General features: G+C 47.0%; 2 protein-coding genes and 1 pseudogene across 2 annotated transcripts in view; all 3 read left to right on the top strand.

Annotated features, from left to right (window-relative positions):
* Nucleotides 1-13,681, top strand: part of LOC118085572 (zinc finger protein 420-like) — a 148,367-nt gene extending 134,686 nt beyond the window's left edge. Inside the window, exons 2-4 of the mRNA XM_060274034.1 lie at nucleotides 5,235-5,683; nucleotides 6,619-6,745; nucleotides 11,209-13,681. Of these exons, the coding sequence (XP_060130017.1) occupies nucleotides 5,534-5,683; nucleotides 6,619-6,745; nucleotides 11,209-12,299 (1,368 nt within the window). The 5' untranslated portion in view covers nucleotides 5,235-5,533 and the 3' untranslated portion in view covers nucleotides 12,300-13,681. The remainder of the gene's footprint in view (nucleotides 1-5,234; nucleotides 5,684-6,618; nucleotides 6,746-11,208) is intronic.
* Nucleotides 4,557-5,223, top strand: LOC132592051 (zinc finger and SCAN domain-containing protein 31-like). The gene has a single exon (XM_060274064.1). The coding sequence runs from the start codon at nucleotides 4,643-4,645 to the stop codon at nucleotides 5,111-5,113; it is 471 nt and encodes a 156-aa protein (XP_060130047.1). The 5' UTR covers nucleotides 4,557-4,642; the 3' UTR covers nucleotides 5,114-5,223.
* Nucleotides 13,682-20,306: 6,625 nt separating the features above from the next.
* The window catches only part of LOC132591138 (zinc finger protein 850-like), a 37,126-nt pseudogene continuing 32,499 nt past the window's right edge, over nucleotides 20,307-24,933 (top strand).

Genomic DNA, 24,933 nt, shown 5'->3' on the forward strand with positions numbered 1-24,933 from the left:
CCAGGCAGAGGGGGCGGCAGCTCTGAGGGATCCTCTCCCTGCTCTTGTTTTCTCCAATACTCACTATTGCTTGATGGAAGAAAACCTGTGGCACATCTGCAAGAAGAGGAAAACATGGGGACAGGTGAGTTCATCTCAGAGCACCTGGCCAGGTTCTTCCAAGAGTCTTCTCCTGCACCCTGAGGTGCCCCCCTAGCCCTTCGGGGTCCACACTTCCTCACCTATCACCACGGGCTCCTCCTGGACTTGCAGTGGGGCCACCCTGTTCCTCCGCCGGTAGCTGAACAGGGCCCTGAACCACCTGAACTTAGAAGAGAGGAGCAGAGGGGAGAGAGCGACTCAGGAGCCCCAATGGGTGGGGGGTGTTTGTGTCTGGGGGGGGGGCTGAGAGAGGAAGAAGTTGGAGTCTTCCTTGGAACCAGAGAGACCCCCATGAAGGGGGAAAAGGCCGATGGCTTTGGGCAGCTGGGGAGATGGCAAGATGGAGACAGGCGGAGGTGTAGTGTTTGGAGGGCTGGACTAGGAGGACCTCGGAGAGCAGGGTTCGAATCCCCACTCAGCTATGAAGCTCCCTGATGGGCAGACTTCGACCTGTTTGCAATGAGCAAATTCTTTATTTATTGAATTTATATACCACCCTATAGCCTGTAAAAGAAAAGCAATGGCTCCTCTTACTTAAGGGCCCCACAGACCTCATGGGACACCAGAGCAGATTCCCTTGTTGCTTTTTTGAGTAGACCAGCAATGGGGGTTGTATTTCCTTATTTGCAGGAGGGCTGTTGCTAACATGCCCTTCATGCTTAGTTATGTATTAGGAACACAGGCACAATTATTGTGTGTGTGAGTTTGTACTTGCAAACTACCCCAGTCTCTGAGCAGTGAGATTCCTTCCAGGGGTCCCAGGCGCCTCCCCATCCTTGTTTTCCTTGGAACGAAGATCAGCAGAGACTGTGGCATCTTTATGATATTAGCTTTATTTGCTCACATACACAAGTTGAGTGTAGTATGGAGTGGCTCACAGCATCAAGACCCAAACAGATCTTGTTTCTCCATTAGTCGCAGCTTTTGCTCCAGCACAGAGCAAGATGGTGTCGGGGTTTCCCACAACTCTCTCTGGGTCTTCCTTTCCTACCTAGCAGCCAGGTGAGATGGGAGGGGGGATGACAGCCCCCCCCAATTAGCTGCAGCTCTTGCAACCCATCAATTTTACATAATAATAATAATAATAATAATAATAATAATAATAATAATATTTATACCCCACCCATCTGGCTGGGTTTCCGCAGCCACTCTGGGCGGATTCCAACAAAATATTAAAATACAATAGTCCATCAAATATTAAAAGCTTCCCTAACCATAATAACAACAACCATCCATTTTCAGGTCATTGAATTAGCAATTAAGCATTTCTGGAAAGGGAAATGGCATACTTTTGTATAAGAAAGTATTACTCATTTATGATGAGAATAGGATTTATTTATTTATTTATTTTGAACTTTGCTTGGTTCTTCCTCGGTAGCCAGTGCAATGGTTTCAGCAGTGCTAGAACTCAGGACCCGCTGCCTTGAGGGGCATCTGAGAGCAGTTTGGCAGGGGAAATTTCTCCCTTGGGAGGGGGTGGACTCTCCTTCCTTGGAGGTTTCTAAGCAGAGATCGGACGGCCATCTGCCATGGATGCTTGAGCTGAGATTCCTGCATTGCTGAGGGTTGGACTAGATGACCCCAGGATCCCCTCCTCTCTCTCCACTCCTGAATTCGAGGAGGAGGTTTCTTGCCTCCTGCAAAGCCCTTTTCCCTGCAAGCTGCTCCTCTGGTTTCCAGACAACAGAGGGAGATGCTCAGAGTCCAACCAAGAGCCTCACCCCCAAAAGGATATCTGGGCATAAAATCCATTAAACAAAACAAAAAACAAAACAAAACAAAACAAAACAAAAACAGCTGAGGTTCTGCCAAGCGAGAGAGGTCTGAGTTGGGGGGGGGACTCGGCTTTGCAAGAGTTAAAGGGAACCGAGCTGCCTTCCTAGAGAGGACAGGAAGCAAGGGGGGGCCAGGTCCTCCAGAGCCAAGGCCCCTCCCTCCCCAGTCCTCCTTTCCTGCTTTGGTGTCCATCCTTCAAGGGCTGCATCGCTATCCCTTCACTCCTGGGATGATCGGGTGAGTCTCCTCTCCCCCCCCCCCCCAGAGGGTGCAGTGGGGAGACGGTGGGGGTCCCAGGGCTGCAGCAGGGGAGGGTGCCGGGGTGGGGGGACAAACCCAAGTCACGGAGAGAGGAAGTCAGCCCAGAGAGGAATTGCTGCAGTAATTTTAAGCATTCCAGCTCTTTTCAGCTATCGCATGTGATCTGATAGTAAATAGCCATTTTGTATATCAGCTTATTGCCTATGGCTTTGATCACTCTTCAGATTGATGAACATCTACTTGGGCTGTCTCTCTCTCTCTCTCTCTCTCTCTCTCTCTCTCTCTCTCTCTCTCTCTCTCTCTCTCTCTCTCTCTCTCTCTCGCTCTCTCTCTGCAGTAGCTAATTTCTCAACGTTCGTTTCCTTCCTTTGCGCGTCAAATCTGCCTGCAGCAGGAAACGCTCCAGCCGATGCTTCCTTGCATGGTATTAAAGTAACTTCCTCATTCTCAGACCCAGTGGAAGTTACATGTTGTTTCCACCACTCTGCAAAGGTCTTGTTTAAACGGTTCAATCTGCCTCTAGCAAAAGTTCAGGCACTTGTTACGAGTTTTGGAAAAACAAAAAAGGAATGGGGAAAGATTCTGGACCCTGGGGGAGGTCCAATGTAAAATTAAATATCTTGTTGTTTTCTCTTAATAATCCTACTTTAAATTCAGACCAGCAGACATGCATTTCTGCAAATCCCAGGACATCGAGCACCCACAGGTGTTTTCTGCCAGACCTGCAGTGGCCTGGCCCTGCGCCCCTGATCTCCTGGGGGCTATGCAGTTATTTTTACCCTTACAGGTCCCTTGTGAGTTCCACTTGAGTATGTGTGGTCAGCCGTCCAATCAGCTGTCCAGCATGGCCTGGCATCAGGACCTGACCAATCCGATTCCAAACTTCCAGCTAACCCTATAGGAGATGCCGGAAAGGCAACTCCCAAGGGAGAGGAAGCGCTGTTGAATGCAGACCAGGAAGGAACCACATCTGGTTAGTTGGGGTAACATCAAAGTCCTTGTTGCCACCAGATAACACCAGCTCTCGCGAGCCCAACAACCAGAGATATCAGACTCACTATCTGCTGCCATACATTTGCTCAACTTACTGCAAACTATACAATGTGTTTCCTCATTTTTACAACTTTGCAAGGTTTGCCTTGCCCCCCACATCATGACCCTTTCTGCTCCAGATTACGTACTGCACCCCAGCTGTTGCAAGGCCTATCCATAAATAACAAGAAAAGGGGAGACGGGATGGCAGATGCAGCGTGGGGGCGCCCCCCCCACACCTCAGCATAAGACGCCACAGTGTGCCTAGCCGTCAAGTCAGGGAGGAGAGGGTCCAGCCAGGGAGGGGTGAGGGGGTCTGCAACGCTCTCCTTCCTGGAGATCAGAGGATCCCAAACTGATTTGGCCTTTCAGAAAAAAGTGACTCCCAGGAAATCTCCCTTCTTCTTTAATTCAGTGTGACATCACTCAGCGTCAATGCACAACAGATGAAACATGTGCAAATGGTTTTCCAAAGCTGGACGAGGAGGTGGACCAACCCCCTCCCTCCAAAAAAAAAACCCACGAGGAGGAAGGAAAGAAAGGTGGGAGAGAAAAGCCAGGAATAAAGAGAGGGATCCCAGCCCATAGTCTGGCTGCTGCATTGCAGACCAGTTTCCCAGTCATCTCCAAGGGCAGCTCCACACGGAGGCCACTGCAGCAATCCCCTCGCACCCAGAGCATGGCATCCCAGGACCACATCCTCTCTGTCCTAAAGGGATTGTTGCTGGAAAACCAGGCGGAAATGGGCGCTGCTACTCACCGAGCCTCCAGGGACCGTGGCATCAATGGCTGTGTGTGTGTTAAGCTATTAAATGATGATGATGATAAATTACCCACCTAAATTTCAAGGGACATCTCTTTTGCCCCACCCACTTGGCCCTCAGGGGGTTGGTCAGATACATACCTGGCCCTCACAGCAAAGAAAAAGGAACCCCACCCCAGGAGTCTGTCTTGAGAGCGGCAGAGAGTCCAAGTGCAAGAAAAGGAGACAGAAGAAGGGGGGTAGGGGTGGGGGTGGGGAGCATCCATTTTTCACAAGATACAAATAATTCCCTTGTCAATCGGTTCTGACTTCATGCATTGACTGGAAGGCAGCAGAAACCAGGTTGATTAATCTCACAGAAATCCCTTCAGTTGCCTCCACATTTTGCCTTGCTAGAAGGCTAGAGACTTTTTTTTTTTGCTCTTCATCCTCTTTCTTTTCAAAAAGAGAGCTCATGGTCTGCGATGTTGTGCAGTCCAGCCCTGGTTCCCAACAAGACTCACCCATGCTTGCTCAGGGAACCATTATTTTCCCCTGTCCTACAAATTCTGTAACAGAACAATGTATTTGCTTTGTAGGATTTGCTAGAGCTTCTCATTAAGATGGACAGAACTTGGCAGAAGACTAAAGGGTTCCTTCCGATCTCTTACAGGCTTCCTGAGAGCACAGATGGATGACTCAGCTGGCCCTGGAACAGGAAGACGCCATGCCATCCAATCTGGGAGCAGTGGGAGATTCTGGGGAAACCCAGTGCAGAAGACCCTGGGTGAGGAGGACACCCTCCGCTCAGAGGTGCAGAGCCAGCAGTTGAGGCAGTTCTGCTGCCAGGAGGCCAAAGGACCCCGAGAGGTTTGCAGCCGACTCTACCACTTTTGCCACCAGTGGCTGAAGCCAGAAAGGCACACGAAAGCTGAGATGCTGGACCTGGTGATCTTGGAGCAGTTCCTGGCTGTCCTTCCCCCGGAGATGGAGAGCTGGGTGAGGGAATGCGGAGCAGAGACCAGTTCCCAGGCGGTGGCCCTGGCCGAAGGTTTCCTCCTGAGTCAGGCAGAGGAAAGAAAGCAGGTGAGAGAGACTTTCCTTTGGATACTCCCAAGGGGCTCCAAACAGGACAGGGAACATCCCATAATGGTCTACTGATGGCCCATCCGTTTTCTGGGAAAGCATCCATGGAATGAGATCTCACACCCTTCAAGTCTTTGTCATTCTCTTTCTAATATTTCTCACCATTCTCTCTTTTGAATCCTTGTTTCTTCTTCAGGGAAAGGATCATTTTGCAGAAATGGACCTGGATTCCTGTGAGGCAGAGAGGCCTCCGTTGGACACCAGAGAGAGGCAGCTGGGTAAGGAGGAAGGTGGTTTTTCTCCGTTTGGTCTCATTCTGTTGGTTTTCCAACTCATCTGAGGGTTCTTTTCCTCTTGTTTTGGGGGGAGACAGTTGGGAACAAGGGGCCAGAGGAGGCGAGATGTATTTCTGCCCAACAAACATATGAAATGGGCACAAACGTCTAAATGTTCTCAGCAGGTAAGGCTTTCTCAAAGGCCCATCTGTAGTTAGAGATGCCCTGTCTCACCTGTGAGAGAAGCAGGCACTCCTGGTGTCCTGTTTACCTTTTTTCTCTTGCAGGTGACAGAATGATGCTGGCAAGACCACCTGATCCATCTATTCATGGGGGCAGAAGGGAAGCAGCGGCTGTGGAACCAGATCAGGTCAGGGGAAGCTGCCTTGTGGGGACAGAGGCCGAGGGATGGAGCAATGTCATGGACTGGTTGGGCACAGAGGAATGGTGGGAGGATGTAGCTGGGGAACCAGGGAGAGAAGATGGCTCAGAGCTTAAGAAGCGGAGGATGGGCAGTCAGAGGGGGAAGAGGGAGAAGCCTGGGAAGAGTAGGTGTCAGAAGCTGAAGGGGTAACAGGGCTTAGTGAGTTGGGAGACTCTGTGGCAGAAAGCAGTGGAGAATCAGAGGCAGAAGAGGAAGTAGGTGAGTGGGAGGAGGGAGGTTGAGAGACTGAGGTGAGTCAGGATAAGGAGGAGCCACCGGTGGCTCCCTCTCCTTTTGCCAGAAGCCACCCTCCCTGCTTGTCTCTCAGAGCCGGGATACCCCCTGCATTGCAGGAATCTCTGCTAGATCATCCAAGACAGATGGCCATCCAAAATAGGCTTACTTTATTTCTCGATTGATCATTGAATGCTAAAATTGGTTTCTAAGCAGTGGACAAATGAGAACAAATAGTGGCCTGGATTCAGCTAACCAGCCCCATCCGCTGCAAAATGGGGCCTGCCCCCCATTCCCCCCCTCTCCATACCCCCATGAACCCCTTGAATTTGACTCTAGGGCATTGGGAGGGAACTCCCCAGAACAGCTTACGAGGAGAGGAGAAAGTTGATCATTCCGTCAGGCAGAGTGGAATGCTTGCGTAAGCAGAATGACTTGAAAAACACAAGGTGGAGTTCCACCTATTTGCACAAAGATGAACACCCATAATTAAAACGCAGAATAAAATAAGCATCCAGAAATAAAATGTGCAGCAAAGCAATCCTATTGAAACAACAATGCAATTTACAGGAAGGAAACAGCAGAGCATTGTGTAGCAGATCATATTGATGCTGTCTCAGAGGAGGACATTTCTCCTTTTCTTTTAGGGTCCAGTGTGCTTTGAAGATGTCGCTGTTTGTTTCACGGACGAGGAGTGGGCGTTGCTGGATCCTGACCAGAGAGCTCTGCATAAGAACGTCATGGAGGAGAATCGTGGGATCACGGCCTCTCTTGGTAAGGCTCCCTGTGGGATCGTCCTATCTGCCTGGAAATTAAAAAAATACCTCTATGTGACCAACCTCCTATATTTTCACAGAGCTCAACAGCGCCCCCTACAACACCTGGCAACCTCGCACCCCCACAATAAACAGTAAATTACAGCTTTTTCTTTGAACAATCTTCCTCAAATTATTCCTTTTTCTACCACGATTGGTCTGCTCTGAACTGCCCAGGCCATCTTAAATGTCCGTTTCAGAATTATTAGGAAGGATAGGTAGCTTTAGGTTTTCTGTTTTTGTTTTTGCTTCTGTCATTCTTGGGTTGACCAAAGAGACGACTGACATTGGAGATGGAGGGGATGCCATGACTGGGCCAAACAAAATTCATCCCAGACAAGAGCTAGGCTTATTGAATCTCAGGTCGTAGTAGCCCTGATGATGATTATACAACCTTGTCGTACTCCTTTCCCAATTTTGAACCAATCAGTTGTTCCATATCCAGTTCTAACTGTAGCTTCTTGTCCCACATAGAGATTTCTCAGGAGACAGATGAGGTGATCAGGCACTCCCATTTCTTTAAGAACTTGCCATAGTTTGCTGTGGTCGACACCGTCAAAGGCTTTTGCATAGTCAATGAAGCAGAAGTAGACGTTTTTCTGGAACTCTCTAGCTTTCTCCATAATCCAGCGCATGTTTGCTATTTGGTCTCTGGTTCCTCTGCCCTTTCGAAATCCAGCTTGCACTTCTGGGAGTTCTCGGTCCACATACTGCCTAAGCCTGCCTTGTAGAATTTTAAGCATAACCTTGCTAGCGTGTGAAATGAGCGCAATTGTGCGGTAGTTTGAGCATTCTTTGGCACTGCTCTTCTTTGGAATCGGGATGTAGACTGATCTTCTCCAATCCTCTGGCCATTGCTGAGTTTTCCAAACTTGCTAGCATATTGGGTGTAGCATCTTAACAGCATTATATTTTAAAATTTTAAATAGTTCAGCTGGAATATCCTCACTTCCACTGGCCTTGTATTAGCAGTGTTTTCTAAGGCCCATTTTACTTCACACTCCAAGATGTCTGGCTCAAGGTCAGCAACCACACTACCTGGGGTGTACGAGACCTTCATATCTTTCTGATATAATTCCTCTGTGTATTCTTGCCACCTCTTCTCGATGTCTTGTGCTTCTGTTAGGTCCTTACCACTTTTGTCCTTTATTATGGTAATCTTTGTACGAAATGTTCCTTTCATATCTTCAATTTTCTTGAACAGATCTCTGGTTTTCCCCATTCTACTGTTTTCCTCTATTTCTTTGCATTGCTCGTTTAAGAAGGCCCTCTTGTCTCTCCATGCTATTTTTTTGTAAATCTGCATTCAGTTTCCTGTATCTTTCACTATCTCCCTCGCATTTTGCTTGCCTCCTCTCCCCCGCTATTTGTAAGGCCTCGTTGGACAGCCATTTTGCTTTCTTGCATTTCCTTTTCATTGGGATGGTTTTCGTTTCTGCCTCCTGTATAATGTTACGAGCCTCCATCCATAGTTCTTCAGGCACTCTGTCCACCAAATCTAAATCCTTAAACCTGTTCCTCACTTCCACTGTGTATTCATAAGGGATTTGATTTAGATTGTATCTTACTGGCCCAGTGGTTTTTCCTACTTTCTTCAGTTTAAGCTGGAATTTTGCTATAAGAAGCTGATGATCTGAGTTACAGTCAGCTCCAGATCTTGTTTTTGCTGACTGTATAGAGCTTCTCCATCTTTGGCTGCAGAGAATATAATCAATCTGATTTCGATGCTGCCCATTTGGTGATATCCATGTGTAGAGTCGTCTCTTGTGTTGTTGGAAGAGAGTGTTTGTGATGACCAGCTTGTTCTCTTGACAGAACTCTATTAGCCTTTGCCCTGCTTCATTTTGAACTCCAAGGCCAAACTTGCCAGTTGTTCCTTTTATCTCTTGATTCCCTACTTTAGCATTCCAATCCCCTGTAATGAGAAGAACATCCTTCTTTGGTGTCATTTCTAGAAGGTGTTGTAAGTCTTCATAGAATTGGTCAATTTCACTTTCTTCAGCATCGCTAGTTGGTGCATAAACTTGGATTACTGTGATGTTAAAAGGTCTGCCTTGGATTCGTATCGAGATCATTCTGTCATTTTTGAGATTGCTTCATGGATCAATACCTTGTCATGGTGAAGGGGCTTGAATAACTCAGAGAAGCTATGAGCTATGCCATGCAGGGCCACCCAAGATGGACAGGTCATAGTGGAGAGTTTTGACTAAACATGATCCACCTGGAGAAGGAACTGGCAAGCCACTCCAGTATCCATGCCAAGAAAACTCCATGGACAAAGACAACAGGCATATAAAAGTTATGACTCTGGAAGATGAGCCCCTCAGGTCAGAAGGCGTCCAACATGCTACTGAGGAAGAGCGGAGGACAAGTACAAGTAGATTCAGAGCTGATGAAGCAGCTGGGCCAAAGCCGAAAGGTCGCTCAGTTGTTGATATGCCTGGAAGCGAAAGGAAAGTCCAATGCTGTAAATAAAAATATTGCATAGGAACCTGGAACGTAAGAACCATGGATGATGGTAAGCTGGATGTGGTGAAAAATGAGATGGCTAGAATAAATATTGACATCCTGGGCATCAGTGAACTAAAATGGAAGGGAATGGGCGAATTCAGTTTGGATGACTATCATATCTACTACTGTGGGCAAGAATCCCGTAAAAGAAATGGAGTGGCCCTCATAGTCAACAAAAGAGTAGCAAAAGCTGTACTGGGATGCAATCTCAAAAATGACAGAATGACCTCGATACGAATCCAAGGCAGATTGTATCATACTGTATTAATAATAATAATATTTGTTTATACCCTGCCCATCTGGCTGGGTTGCCCCAGCCACTCTGGGTGGCTTCCAACACATATATAAACCTGAAACATAAATAATTATAATCTGATCCCATATAAAAAGAAAATTAACTTTAAAATGAACAACTTATACTAGTGGCCAAATTGTGGAAACCTTTTGTGAAAAGTGTATTTCTGAGGTTTGATGGCTCATAACAGCACTTTTGTGTGGAGTAATACCATAAAATTATGTATCAATGGAAAGATAATTTAATGAAGACTGTAATGCAGGAACTATTTTGAAGGAGTATTTATTAGAACAGCAGTCATAAAGAAAAAACTTGAAACCTTTGGTAACCTTTAGCTTTAATTACGGCCTTACAACGCCTTCCCATGAAGTGAACTAAGTTTTTAGTTTTGCAGCTGTAATAATGTGAAACCAAGATTGAATTATCGCCCATGTTGATTGGACTTTATTGCTGGGTTTCTTCTGACTAACAAGTTTCTTTAGTCAGCTCCATAGATTTCTGATTGGGTTAAAGTTTGGGCTATTCCCAGGCCATTCTAGCAGTGGAATAGGATTATCTTGAAAGCACCTTTTGCACAGAGCAGCAACATGACATGGAGCTGAATCCTGTTGAAATGGAAAATAAATAAATAAATATTTCTATGAAGGGACCCCTGACCATTAGGTCTAGTCGTGACTGACTCAGGTTGTGGTGCTCATCTCACGTTATTGGCTATGGGAGCCGGCGTATAGCTTCCAGGTCATGTGGCCAGCATGACAAAGCCGCTTCTGGCGAACCAGAGCAGCACATGGAAACGCCATTTACCTTCCCACTGTAGCGGTTCCTATTTATCTACTTGCACTTTGACGTGCTTTCGAACTGCTAGGTTGGCAGGAGCTGGGAACGAACAACGGGAGCTCACCCCGTCACGGGGATTTGAGCCGCTGACCTTCTGATCGGCAAGCTGTAGGCTCTGTGGTTTAGACCCCGCACCACCCGCATCCCATAAATATTTCTATAAATAAATACAAATGCTGCAGTATCTGGGAAAAGATCACCTGCAGAACGCTTCAGTTAGGGCTCAGGTATTTCATTTATGTATTTTGGGGCATTTACATTCCCATTATTGACACAAATTCTGCCCACAGATCAACATTACAACCCCAGATCATCACACTATCTGGGTGTTTCACAGTCAGTGTAATGCAAGTAGGATGTAAATCAGGCATCCCCAAACTTCGGCCCACCAGATGTTTTGGACTACAATTCCCATCTTCCCCGACCACTGGTCCTGTTAGCTAGGGATCATGGGAGTTGTAGGCCAAAACATCTGGAGGGCCGCAGTTTCGGAATGCCTGATGTAAATCTTCTCTGATTCTTCTCGAGTATTTCATGCCATCACTAAAAAGCAAGGAGATTTGGGTCTCATCACTCCAAATAACACAGTCCCATTGTTCCGCTGTCCAGTTAGCATGGGTTTTAGCCATTTAGCCAGTCTTTTCAACCTTTGCTTCAGAGATAACAACGGTTTTTCCTTAGAATTCTAACATCTAGACCAGTCCTTGCACACCCCCAACTCCCTTCTGTTCTTCTCCATTTGTTCCTGAGGCTCAAATCCCTTTTTGTTTCCATTGCAGATTGTGATGAATTGGAAATTGAGAACAAAGGTGACCACGACAAAATCTACAGAGAGGAGAAGCCATGTAAAAATTTGGAATGTGGAAAGAGCTTCACTGATAGCTCCTCTCTCACGTCCCATCAAAGAATTCATACAGAGGAGAAACCATATCAGTGTGTAGAATGTGGAAAGAGCTTCAGTCAGAGCTCCACTCTCACTTCCCATCAAAGAATTCATACAGGGGAGAAACCATATCAGTGTGTGGAATGTGGAAAGAGCTTCAGTAAGAGCTCCCATCTCACTTCCCATCAAAGAATTCATACAGGGGAGAAACCCTATCAGTGCGTGGAATGTGGAAAGAGCTTCACTGATAGCTCCTCTCTCACTTCCCATCAAAGAATTCATACAGAGGAGAAACCATATCAGTGTGTAGAATGTGGAAAGAGCTTCAGTCAGAGCTCCACTCTCACTTCCCATCAAAGAATTCATACAGGGGAGAAACCATATCAGTGTGTGGAATGTGGAAAGAGCTTCAGTAAGAGCTCCCATCTCACTTCCCATCAAAGAATTCATACAGGGGAGAAACCATATCATTGTGTGGAATGTGGAAAGAGCTTCAGTAAGAAGAACAATCTCACGTCCCATCAAAGAATTCATACAGGGGAGAAACCATATCATTGTGTGGAATGTGGAAAGAGCTTCAGTAAGAAGAACAATCTCGCTTCCCATCAGAGAATTCATACAGGGGAGAAACCCTATCAGTGTGTAGAATGTGGAAAGAACTTCAGTTACAGCTCCTCTCTCACGTTCCATCAAATAATTCATACAGGGGAGAAACACTATCAGTGCTTTGAATGTGGAAAGAGCTTCAGTCACAGCTCCGATCTCACAAGACATCAAAGAATTCATACAGAGGAGAAACCATATCAGTGTGTGGAATGTGGAAAGAGCTTCAGGCAGAGCTCCAATCTCACCTCCCATCAAAGAATCCATACAGGGGAGAAACCATATCATTGTGTGGAATGTGGAAAGAGCTTCAGTAAAAAGACCAGTTTCACTTCCCATCAAAGAGTTCATACAAAGGTCACAAAAACCATTATACAGCTTTAGGAGAAAGGCAAATCCGCACCCTTTGAACCACTCCTTTGGCTGATTGACATTTAATGCCCTTTTAAAATGTGGTGTTTTGTATTTTTATGTTGTGTTTTTATGTTGTAACCATCCTGAGACCTGTAGGTCTAGGGAATAGGCACCAACTCTTAAAGGCCTAGGGTTATTTGCCTCCCCAATAAAATATTTGAGGAGGCCACCTCGCAGGTTTTTTGTGTTTTTTTACAAACACAGCCTTTTATTCTTCCGCAACTTGCCATACAATTTCTCTTTCAATTTGCCCTCTTAAAAAATAAAAATAAATAAACGCACAAAGGTATGGGGACAACAAAGTACAAGAAAATACAAACGTGGGCAGGTCCCATCTTTGCAGGCCAAACACAAAAGTTGCTTTAAAGCAGGGTTTCCCCAACTTGGGTCCCCAGCAGCTCCTGGACTACAGTTCCCATCATCCCTCCCCATTGGTCCTGAGCACCCCAGAGCCATCTGCCTCAGCACAGATTTTGAAGTCGGCCAGCACCAGCAGTCGGGGAGTCCTGAACTCCGCCTGTGAGACCAGCTCTGTCAGCTCAGGCAGGGAGACCATGGAGGGCAAAGGAAGCGGGAAGCACCCCTGCTAGCAAGCACCCCTCAACAAGACCCCAACCCCAGAGTCTGTTCAGCCCCCTCCGCTTCTTGTAGCTGGAGTCAGTCTGGGCGCTGCCCTCCCAGGCCAGATGAGAAAGGCCTGCCAGGCAGGGAGCAGGTCCTGCAGGACTCCCTGCAAGAAAACCTGGGAGGTGAGTCTTGGGCAAAGAAGGGACAAGGGAGTTCCCAGTCTCCAAGGTGTGGGGCTTACCTTCTCTTCGGGCCTCAGGTAGGCCAACTCTGGCCGAGCTATTACATTCTGCAGAGGAAATAAAAATCTGGGTCAGATGACACCACGAAAACCCACCTTGGATGGCTGCACCCACCTTGGACCCAATCTCTTGTCCCAGAGGACCACCCTGAGCCCTGCAGCCTCCTGGGCAGAGGTGGAATGCAAGCAGCAGGAAAGTGGGTAGGAAAAGCCTCTGGCCTCATCCTGGCACCCAGGAACACACACCACATCATCTGCGTTCAGAGTCACTCGGGGATGTGCTATTGGGAGCATGGAAGCAACCAAAGAAATGAATGCAGGAAGGCAAGATACTTACTTTGAGCTGGGAGAGATGCTGTTGGCGCTAGTTTCCACTCTTCCCCATTGTCACAGAGGGCGTATCCTCGGAGGTCCTGCGAGAGGAAAGAGACTCAGAGACAGGGGCTAGTCTTGGGAAGTGCTGATAAGGAGACAGGATTTATCAGTGCGGGTGTGATGCCTTGTCCTGCATTTTCCTTTATTTAAATAAAACTTTCTGAAGTTGTATTTGTGTGTGTGTCCATTTGTAGACTCAGTAGGTGGTGCTGGGAAGTATTTTGACAGTTGTGGGCAGTACAAAGTCAAGTTTACAGTTTTGATACACAGTGATACAAAGTTAGTTTAGCAACAAATACAAAAGTATAAAACGAATAAAGACAGAAAGGAAATTGATACAAAGATTGAACTCCAGTTACCAACATGTGGAAGGAACGTTCAGTTCAAAGTGCAATGTTTAAAAGCAGCAGGCATACCAAGCAGGGTTCATAAATTTATCTCGGAATCCCCTTCTGGTCATGGATTCTCTTATAACACTCGCTAACTATCTAAAATGCCAATCCAAGCCTAACAGACCCCAACCCTAAGCCTACACCTAACCCTAAGTACTCTATGTACAAAAGAAATATATACAAAATAGGCACAAATGTGCGCAAAATAAAAAGGTAAATTGTGGTGTTTACCTCAGCACAGAGCAGGTACTGACTGAGCGGATGGTGAGAGGTTCTGAGATAGCCGTGCAGGCCAGATTTATGACCCTGGTGGGCTGGATTCGGCCCGCGGGACATAGTTTGAAGACCCCTGGTCTACACTGACTGGCAGCAGCTCCCCAGAGTTTCAGGCAGGGATTTCCTCCAGCCCTTGCAGGAGGTGTCAGGGGTTGACCCTGGGACATTCTGCATGCCAAGCAGATGCTCTAGGGCTCCCCATATTTCACTAGCCTTTCAACGTTATGCTATTAGCAACCGTGAGGATTCCACATGCCTCTTTCGAAAGGGGAACACTCACCTGATCAATTTATTAAATAATAATAATTATAATAATAATTATTATTTATACCCTGGGTTTCCCCAGCCACTCTGGGGAAATATTAAAATATTAATTGAAATATTAAAATATTAAAATCCAATAGTCCATCAAATATTAAAAGCTTCCCTAAACATAATAAAAGCAACCATACATTTTCAGTCCATTGAATTGGCAATTAAGCATTTCCGGAAAGGGAAATGGCATACTTTTGTATATTGGCATAAAAAGCGTGCATAAGAAAGTATTACTCATTTATGATGAGAATAGGATTTATTTATTTTGAACTTCGCTTGGTTCCTCCTTGGTAGCCAGTGTGATTGTTTCACCGAAAAGAAGGGTTTTTTGCACCAAGAACCCTGGCCAGAAATTTCAATGTTAGGAATAAATCCTAATCACGAGTTACAGTCGATTAAGGTATGTATTCTGGTAAGACTAACAGTCTTGAACAGAACAATTGAATACAAACAAGAAATGAGCTTCAAGTTCACTAGAGTATATATAGTTTAAAGTGTTACAACTTAGAAAATAATAGTACATTACAGTGTAAAGACACAAAAGCTACCAACTAATAATATCCGTCAATGTCAGTCCGATTCCAAAAGTGTTCAAAAGGATCGTTTTATATAGAGCCGGAATGCCGAGTTGATTCAGTAAAAGAACCCAGGACAGGGCCGTGTTCCGATATGGACGTCTTCGTCAGCTGGTAATATAAAAAATATCAAATGATAACAAATAATACATAGATTACATAAAAATTCTCAATTGGCATGGCTTAAGTTTTATAGTATCGCATAGCATTATATAATATTTGGTTCCTTACCTAATTTATGAGGTCGTGTTGACTTGTGAAATAGAATTCTCTGGTTTTCAAATATCGTGTCTGAAAATAACAATAATGCATGTTTTAAGTCTAAATAAAAGTTGTTAATTATTAATTCTAAGGCACCAAATAGTTGTATGTTTCCCCACCTGAGTTTGTGGCGATCAGCGTGTATCAAAATATCTCTATGCGTTTTCAATTTGGAGATAAGCTAATTGTCTTATATGTGTCTCTAGGGGGCAGGGGGGAACAGGCTCTTCAATCTTCTTAAAGGCATAGGTTTGGTTGGGGGGAAATTCTAAAGTTCAGAGAGACAGCTATAATGGTTTGGATTTATTATAAAAAGGAAGTATAGTCCTGGAAGCTATTCAGACCTTTAGGAAACATTGTTTCAAATAGATGTATGAATTGAGCTTCCTGTTGAAGGAGTAGTCTGTCGATATCCCTCCGATTGTATAGATCTGGTCTTGGTTTCCAAATAATAATAAAAAAGAAAACATATTCCAGGTGCTTATGTTTTATATAGTGTTCCACCAATGTGGCTTCCAATATCCTGTTTCGGATCCGTGAGCGGTGTTCCTTTATACGTACTTTTATTGGTCTGGTGCTTTTGCTTATACAGTGGTGCCTCGCTAGACAAAATTAATTCATTCCACGGGTCAAAGAAGTTGCGGTTTCCCATAGGAATGCATTGAAACTTAATCAGTGCATTCTTATGGCTCTGGGGGACTGGCGGTGGTGGTGGAGCTTGCTCTCTTGGCTCGGGGAAGGCAGGCAGGCGCTTGCTCTCTTGCCTGCCTGCCTTCCCTGAGCCAAGAGAGCAAGCGCTGCCACTGCCAATCCCCGAGCCGAAGCGCAAGGAACACAGCGGGGATGGGACGGGGCTTGAGAAGCCTCGTCCTCTCCCCGCTGTGTGACCGGCGGTGGCGGGGAAGCGGCCCGCCTGTGCTTTGGCTTCCTTCGGCGGGGAAGACAGGCGGTGCGCGGCGAGGCGGCGGCGGGGGGAGGAAGCGCTTCTCCCCCCGCCACCTTCCGCCTGTCTTCCCCAGCATGGGACGGGGCTTCGAAGAAGGTCTCCGAAGCGCCGTCCCATGCCGGCTGTGCGCGGCAGTGCGGTGGCTCCGGGGGACGGAGCCGAAGCGTGGCGGGCGCTGCTTGCCCCCGCCTGTCTTCCCCGAGCCAAGGGGAAGACAGGCGGGGGCAGCCGCCGCACCGCCGCATTTCGGCTCCGTCCCCCCTGGCAAAGGAAGATAAGCTGTCAGCTTCCCGCACTGACAGCTGATCTTCCTTTGCTGCTTTCTATGGCTGTGCTTCGCAAGACAAAGCGGCGGTCATAGAAAACCTTGTCGTCTTGCGAATGCCTCACGCAACGCAAAACTCTTTCGTCTAGCGAGTTTTTCGTAAAGCGAGGTACCACTGTATATATCATCTTGCACTGACATATCAATGCATATACACTATTTTTTGGTGTTGCAGTTGCTGAAGTGTTCGATCCGAAACTTGAAGCCAGTTTATAAATTGGAGTGCATATTTGCAGACACTGCAATGGCTGCACTTAAAGTGTCCCTTAGTTGTTTCCATCGGATCATATCTGCCAAGTCTCCCGTATTCCCCAGGAAACCCCCGGTTTTTTCAGCTGTTTCCCACTGGCAGCCTGGATTTTTAAAAACCCCGTAAATCCCCCGGATTCTTACCGGCCCGGGGAGTCTCTGGACATGCGCAGAAGCGATTTCTGGCACTGCAGACATTTTGGAAATGGGCAGAGCATGCGTAGAAGCAGCTTCCAGTGCTGCTCTGCTCAGTTCCAAAATGGCCGCAGCGCGACTTCCGGTGCCGATCCCGGTTTTTCAATCTGGGAGTTGGCACCTATGCATCGGATATGCAAGCAAGTCTGACTTAACCAAGTAGTTTCGTAATGATTTAGTTTTTCTCAGTCCAAACAATGGTGGTTTTTGGCAACCTGGGATGATAGATAAGAGGTGCCAATGTTTATAGATAAGCTTCTTAATAGCAGATGTGTAAGGTGTGAATTGTAGTGCTGTATGTATGCGGTCTTCTTTAGGTTTATCCAAAGTTTTTATGGAAAGGAGGTCATTTCCTGCATTGCTGGGAGTTGGACTAGATGTCCCCGGGATGCCCTCCTATCTCTCCACTCTCAAGGAGGTTTCTTGCCTCCTGCAAAGCCCTTTTCCCTGCAAGCTGTTCCTCTGGTTTCCGGCCAACAGAGGGAAATGGTCAGAGTCCAACCAAGAGCCTCAGAGCAGAAGGATATATGTGGGCATTGACGTAGCCAAAAGCAACAGTTGTGAGGGGGAAGAGGGCTCTGAGCTGCTTTGTGCAATATACCGGTATATAAAAAAATGTTAAAATAAAATAGAAATCAATCAATCGAATAAAAGTAATACATGAAATAAGAATCAAAATAAGAAATTGAGAATATAAGAATTCACTGAACACCTCGCCTAATCCTTCGTCAACCACCACCAACTGCAGAGTGGAGGGGGTAAAGAGCCCAGCCAGCGGGGAGCAGGTCTGAGGGGTCCAATCCCATCCCCAAAGCCCCTGTCTCCCCCACTTCCCCATGGGGGCCCCACACACCACCCATCACTCACCAGGATGGCTTTGGCCGTCTCCTGCTTGGAGCACTTCAGGGTTTGGAGCCCCTGAGCTGAGCTGCCTGGCAGTTCTGAATCACAACGTGGCTCCCCAGGGCACCTGCCTCTTTCAGAAGGAGAAAACTCACCTAATCAATTTTAATAAGAATAAGAATATTTATAACCCGTGAATCTGGCTGGGTTTCCCCAGCCACACTGGGCAGCTTCCAACTAAATATTAAAATAAAATACTCTATCAAATATTAAAAGCTTTCCTAAACAGAAAAACAGCAACCATTCATTTTCAGTCCATTGAATTAGCAATTAACCATTTCTAGAAAGGGAAATGGGATACTTTTGTATATTAGAATAAAAAGCATGCATAAGAAAGTATTACTCATTTACGATGAGAATAAGATTTATTTATTACGAACTTTGCTTGGTTCCTCCTTGGCATAGCTGCCAAGTTTTCCCTTTTCTCGCGAGGAAGCCTATTCAGCATAATGGAAAATCCCTTTAAAAAAGGGATAACTTGGCAGCTATGCTCCTTGGTAGCCAGTGCGATTGTTTCAGCAGCACTAGAACTCAGGACCCGCTGCCTTGAGGGACATCTAAGAGCAGATTGGCAGGGGAAAGGTCTCCCTTGGGAGGTGGGGGACTCTCCTTCCTTGGAGGTTTCTAAGCAGAGATCGGACGGCCATCTGCCATGGATGCTTGAGCTGAGATTCCTGCATTGCTGGGGGTTGGACTAGATGACCCTAGGATCCCCTCCTATCTCTCCACTCCTGAATTCGAGAAGGAGGTTCCTTGCCTCCTGCAAAGCCCTTTTCCCTGCAAGCTGTTCCTCTGGTCTCCGGCCAAGGGAGGGAGATGATCAGAATCCAGCCAAGAGCCTCACCCCCAAAAAGCATCTCTGGCCATTGGCGTAGCCAGAGAATTCAGCCCCCCCCCCAATCAATAAAAAATAATAAAAACAGAGGTTCTGCCAAGCGAGAGAGGGCTAAGCTCGGAGAGCTCGGCTTTGCAAGGGTTAAAGGGAACCGAGCTGCCTTCCTAGAGAGGACAGGAAGCAAGAGGGGGCCAGGTCCTCCAGAGCCAAGGCTCCTCCCTCCCCAGTCCTTTCCTGCTTTGGTGTCTCTCCTGCAAGGGTTGCATCGCTGCCCCTCCTGGGATCTGGTGAGTCTCCTCTCCTCTCTCTCTCTCTCTCTCTCTCTCTCTCTCCCCCCCCCCCCCAGGGTGCAGTGGGGAGACGGTGGGGGTCCCAGGGCTGCAGCAGGGGAGGGGGCTTGGGGGGCCTGATCTGCTCAAGCCAAGTCAGGGAGGAGAGGGTCCTGCCAGGGAGGGGGGGCGAGGTCTGCAACGCTCTCCTTCCTGGAGATCAGAGGATCCCAAACTCCCACCAAATCTCCTTTTTCAAACAAAGGAGTCCCTGGGACTTTAACTCTGTGTGACGTCGCTCAGTGTCATTGCACAACAGAGGAAACATGTGCAAATGGTTTTCCAAAGCTGGGCGAGGAGGTGGACTAGCCCCCCCCCCCCAAAAAAAAACCACGTGGAGGAAGGAAGTTAAGGTGGGAGAGAAAGGCCAGGAATAAAGAGAGGGATCCCAGCCCATAGTCTGGCTGCTCCATTGCAAACCAGTTTCCCAGCCGTCTCCAAGGGCAGCTGCACAAGATTCCCTTGTTAGTCGGTTCTGACTTCATGCAGTGACTGGAAGGCAGCAGAAACCAGATTGATTAATCTCACATAAATCCCAGTTACAGGTAGGTAGCCGTGTTGGTCTGAGTCGAAGCAAAATAAAAAAATTCCTTCAGTAGCACCTTAAAGACCAACTAAGTTTATATTTTGGTATGAGCTTTCGTGTGCATGCACACTTCTTCAGACTTGTCACATAAATCCCTTCAGTTGCCTCCACATTCTGCACTGCTAAAAGGCTAGAGACTTATTCCTTCTCTTCTTCCTCCTCCTCTTTCTTTTCAAAAAGAGAACTCATGGCCTGGGACCCAGTGCAGTCCAGCCTTGGTTCCCAACAAGATTCACCCATGCTTGCTCAGGGAACCATTGTATTCCCCTGTCCTACAAATTCTGTAACAGAACAATGTATTTGTTTTGTAGGATTTGCTAGAGCTTCTCGTTAAGACGGACAGAACTTGGCAGAAGACCAAAGGGTTCCTTCCGATCTCTCAGAGGCTTCCTGAGAGCACAGATGGATGAGCGAGACTCAGCTGGCCCTGGAGCAGGAAGAGGCCATGCCATCCAAACTGGGAGCAGTGGGGGATTTTGGGAAAACCCAGTGCAGAAGATCCTGGGTGAGGAGGACACCCTCCGCTCAGAGGTGCAGAGCCAGAAGTTGAGGCAGTTCTGCTGCCAGGAGGCCAAAGGACCCCAAGAGGTTTGCAGCCTACTCTACCACTTTTGCCACCAGTGGCTGAAGCCAGAAAGGCACACGAAAGCTGAGATGCTGGACCTGGTGATCTTGGAGCAGTTCCTGGCTGTCCTTCCCCCGGAGATGGAGAGCTGGGTGAGGGAATGCGGAGCGGAGACCAGTTCCCAGGCGGTGGCCCTGGCCGAAGGTTTCCTCCTGAGTCAGGCAGAGGAGAGAAAGCAGGTGAGAGAGACTTTCCTCTGGATACTCCCAAGGGGCTCCAAACAGGACAGAGAACATCCCATAATGCTCTACTGATGGCCCATGCGTTTTCTGGGAAAGCATCCATGGAATGAGATCTCACACCCTTCAAGTCTTTGTCACTCTCTAATATTTCTAACCATTCTCTGTTGTAAATCCTTGTTTCTTTTTCAGGGAATGGATCATTTTGCAGAAATGGACCTGGATTCCTGTGAGGCAGAGAGGCCTCCATTGGACACCAGAGAGAGGCCACTGGGTAAGGAGGAAGGTGGTTTTTCTCTGTTTGGTCTCATTCTGTTGGTTTTCCAACTCATCTGAGGGTTCTTTTCACCTTGTGTTGGGGGGAGACAGTTGGGAACAAGGGGCCAGAGGAGGGGAGATGTATTTCTGCACAGCAAACATATGAAATGGGCACAAACGTCCAAATGCTCTCAGCAGGTAAGGCTTTCTCAAAGGCCCATCTGTAGTTAGAGATTCCCTGTCTCACCTGTGAGAGAAGCAGGCACTCCTGACGTCCTGTTTACCTTTTCTCTCTTGCAGGTGACAGAATGATGCTGGCAAGACCTCCTGATCAGTCTTTTCATGGGGGCAGAAGGGAAGCAGATCAGGTCAGGGGAAGCTGCATTGTGGGGACAGAGGCCGAGGGCTGGAGCAATGTCATGGACTGGTTGGGCACAGAGGAATTGTGGGAGGATGCAGCTGGGGAACCAGGAAAGGAAGAAGGCTGAGAGCCCAAGAAGTAGAGGTAGAAGAAGGATGGGCAGTCGGAGGGGGAAGAGGGAGAAGCCTGGGAAGAGTAGGTGTCAGAAGCTGAAGGGGTAACAGGGCTTAGTGAGTTGGGAGACACTGTGGCAGAATGCAGTCCAGAATCAGAGGCAGAAGAGGAAGGAGGTGAGTGGGAGGAGGGAGGTCGATAGGCTGAGTTGAGTCAGGATAAGGCAGAGCCACCGGTGACTCCCTCTCCTTTTGTCTGAAGCCACCCTATCTGCTTGTCTCTCAGAGCCAGGAGACCCCGACCCCGTGTGTGAGGGACAGAAGCTACCTACAGCCTCCTCCCATCTTAAGCACAAGCTCTTCTCCCAGCGCCAGTGGGAGCGAGGAGGGGGATGTCTCCAGCGGGGAATCGGGAAGTAGAGGGCATGGCTCAGGCAGAGTAGCAGAGCCACTGCTCCACTTAGGAAAGGAAGGGGGAAGCAGGGAAAGCGCGGCAAGAAGACCGCTCCCGCCGGTCCCAAAATTGCGCAAGAAGCGACGGGGGCGGAGATTCAGTATTCCCAGACTACTTTGCTGGAAAAAGACGTGCGACTCTCCATTCGGAGGTTCTGACCCAGACTGACAACATGTACATAGTACTGACTCTGCACTGTAAATAAAGGTAAAGGTAAAGGGACCCCTAACCATTAGGTCCAGTCGTGACCGACTCTGGGGTTGTAGTGAGCTGGGAGACTCTGTGGCAGAATGCAGTGGAGAATCAGAGGCAGAAGAGGAAGGAGCTGAGTGGGAGGAGGGAGGTCGAGAGGCAGAGGTGAGTCAGGATAAGGCGGAGCCACCGGTGTCTTCCTCTCCTTTTGCCAGAAGCCACCCTCCCTGCTTATCTCTCAGAGCCAGGAGACCCCCTGCACTGCAGTAATCTCTGCTAGATCATCCAAGACAGATGGCCATCCAAAATAGGCTTATTTTATTTCTCGATCAGGGGTCAGCAAATCTTTTCAGCAGGGGGCTAGTCCATTGTCCCTCAGACCTTGTGGGGGGCCGGACTATATTTTGAAAAAAAAACACATAAACAAATTCCTGTGCCCCACAAACAACCCAGAGATGCATTTTAAATAAAAGGACACATTCTACTCATGTAAAAACATGCTGATTCCCAGACCGTCCGCGGGCCGGATTTAGAAGGTGATTGAGCTGCATCCAGCCCCTGGGCCTTAATTTGAGGACCCCTGTTCTAGATTGATCAGTGAATGCTAAAACTGGTTTCTGAGCAGTGGACACATGAGAACAAATAGCGGCCTGGATTCACCTAACCAACCCCATAGTGAACACCCATAATTAAAACGCAGAATAAAATAAGCATCCATAAATAAAATGTGCAGCAAATCAATCCTATTGAAACAACACCGCAATTAACAGGAAGGAAACAACAGAGGATTGTGTTACGGATCATTGATGCTGTCTCAGAGGAGGACTTTCCCCTTTTTCTTTTAGGGTCCAGTGTGCTTTGAAGATGTCACTGTTCATTTCACGGATGAGGAGTGGGCGTTGCTTGATCCTGACCAGAGAGCTCTGCATAAGAATGTCATGGAGGAGAATTGTGGGATCGTGGCCTCTCTTGGTAAGGTTCCCTGTGGGATCATCCTATCTGCCTGGAAATTAAAAAAATACCTCTATGTGACCAACCTCATATATTTTCACAGAGCTCAACAGTGGCCCCTATAACACCTGGGAACCTGGGTAAAGGTAAAGGGACCCCTGACCATTAGGTCCAGTTGTGACCTAAGACCCCCACAATAAACAGTAAATTACACTTTTTTCTTTAAACAATCTTCCTCAAATTATTCCTTTTTCTACCACGATTATGCTGGTCTGAACTGCCCAGGCCATCTTAAATGTCAGCTTCAGAATCGTTAGGAAATGTAAGTAGCTTCAGATTTTCAGATTTTGTTTTTGGGTTGACCAAAGAGACGACTGACATTGGCGATGGAGGGGATGCCATGACTGGGCCAAACAAAATTCATTGCAGAGAAGAGCTAGGCTCATTGAATCTCAGGTAGTAGTAGCAGTGATGATGATGATGATGATGAAGATAATAATAATAATAATAATAATAATAATAGTAGTAGTAGTAGTAATAATACAGTGGTACCTTGGTTTACCAACTTAATCTTTTCCGGAACAGGACTGTTCTTAAATTGAGGTACCACTGTGGTAATAATAATAATTTTTATTTATACCCTCCCCATCTGGCTGGGTTGCCCCAGCCATTCTGGATGGCTTCCAACACATATATAAACATGAAACATAAATAATAATAATCTGAGCCCATATAAAAAGAACATTAACTTTAAAACACCAATGAGACGGAAACATGGAAGGTGCCTAAAGAAGCCAGGGTGGCTATCTAAAGAACTTTTAACTGAGTTAAGATTTAAAAGGTATATGTACAAGAAATGGAAAAAGGGTGAAACTACCACAGAGGAATTCAAACAAATAGCCAGCACGTGTAGAGACAAAGTCAGAAAAGCTAAAGCACAGAATGAACTCAGGCTTGCTAGAGAGGTTAAAAGCAACAAAAAGGGCTTTTATGGGTATGTCCGTAGCAAACGGAAGAACAGGGAAACAGTGGGGTCACTTAGAGGAGAAGATGGTGAAATGCGAACAGGGGACAGAGAAAGGGCAGAACTCCTCAATGCCTTCTTTGCCTCAGTCTTCTCCAAAAAAGAAAACAATGCCCGACCTGAAGAATATGGAGCAGATGATTCAGCAGGGGAAACACAGCCCAGAATAAGTAAGGAGATAGTACAAGAATACTTGGCTAGTTTAGATGTATTCAAGTCTCCAGGGCCAGATGAACTACATCCAAGAGTATTAAAAGAACTGGCAGAGGTGATTTCAGAACCACTGGCAATAATCTTTGAAAATTCCTGGAGAACAGGCGAGGTTCCAGCAGACTGGAGGAGGGCAAATGTTGTCCCTATTTTCAAAAAGGGGAAAAGAGAGGACCTAAACAATTACCGCCCAGTGAGCCTGACATCAATACCAGGAAAGATTCTAGAGCAGATCATTAAGCAAACGGTCTGTGAGCACGTAGAAAGGAACGTTGTGATCACTAAAAGTCAGCATGGGTTTCTGAAAAATAAGACATGTCAGACTAATCTGATCTCATTTTTTGACAGAATTACAAGCCTGGTAGATGAAGGGAACGCTGTGGATATAGCCTATCTTGATTTCAGCAAGGCCTTTGACAAGGTGCCCCATGATATTCTTGTAAAGAAGCTGGTAAAATGTGGGCTAGGCAATGCTACCATTCAGTGGATTTGTAACTGGCTGACTGACCGAACCCAAAGGGTGCTCATCAATGGCTCCTCCTCATCCTGGAGAGTAGTGACTAGTGGGGTGCCACAAGATTCTGTCTTGGGCCCAGTCTTATTCAACATCTTCATCAATGACTTGGATGATGGGCTTGAGGGCATCCTGAGCAAGTTTGCAGAAGACACCAAATTGGGAGGGGTGGCTAATACCCCAGAGGACAGGATCACACTTCAGAATGACCTTAACAGATTAGACAACTGGGCCAAAGCAAACAAGATGAATTTTAACAAGGAGAAATGTAAAGTACTACACTTGGGCAAAAAAAATGAAAGGCGCAAATACAGGATGGGAGACACCTGGCTTGAGAGCAGTACATGTGAAAA

This window comes from Zootoca vivipara, chromosome 4 (assembly GCF_963506605.1).
Source record: "Zootoca vivipara chromosome 4, rZooViv1.1, whole genome shotgun sequence".
Taxonomy (NCBI): domain Eukaryota; kingdom Metazoa; phylum Chordata; class Lepidosauria; order Squamata; family Lacertidae; genus Zootoca; species Zootoca vivipara.

Coding starts and splice junctions, on each gene's coding strand:
- LOC132592051 (XM_060274064.1), top strand. CDS start 4,643: ATGGATGACTCAGCTGGCCCTGGAACAGGAAGACGCCATGCCATCCAA.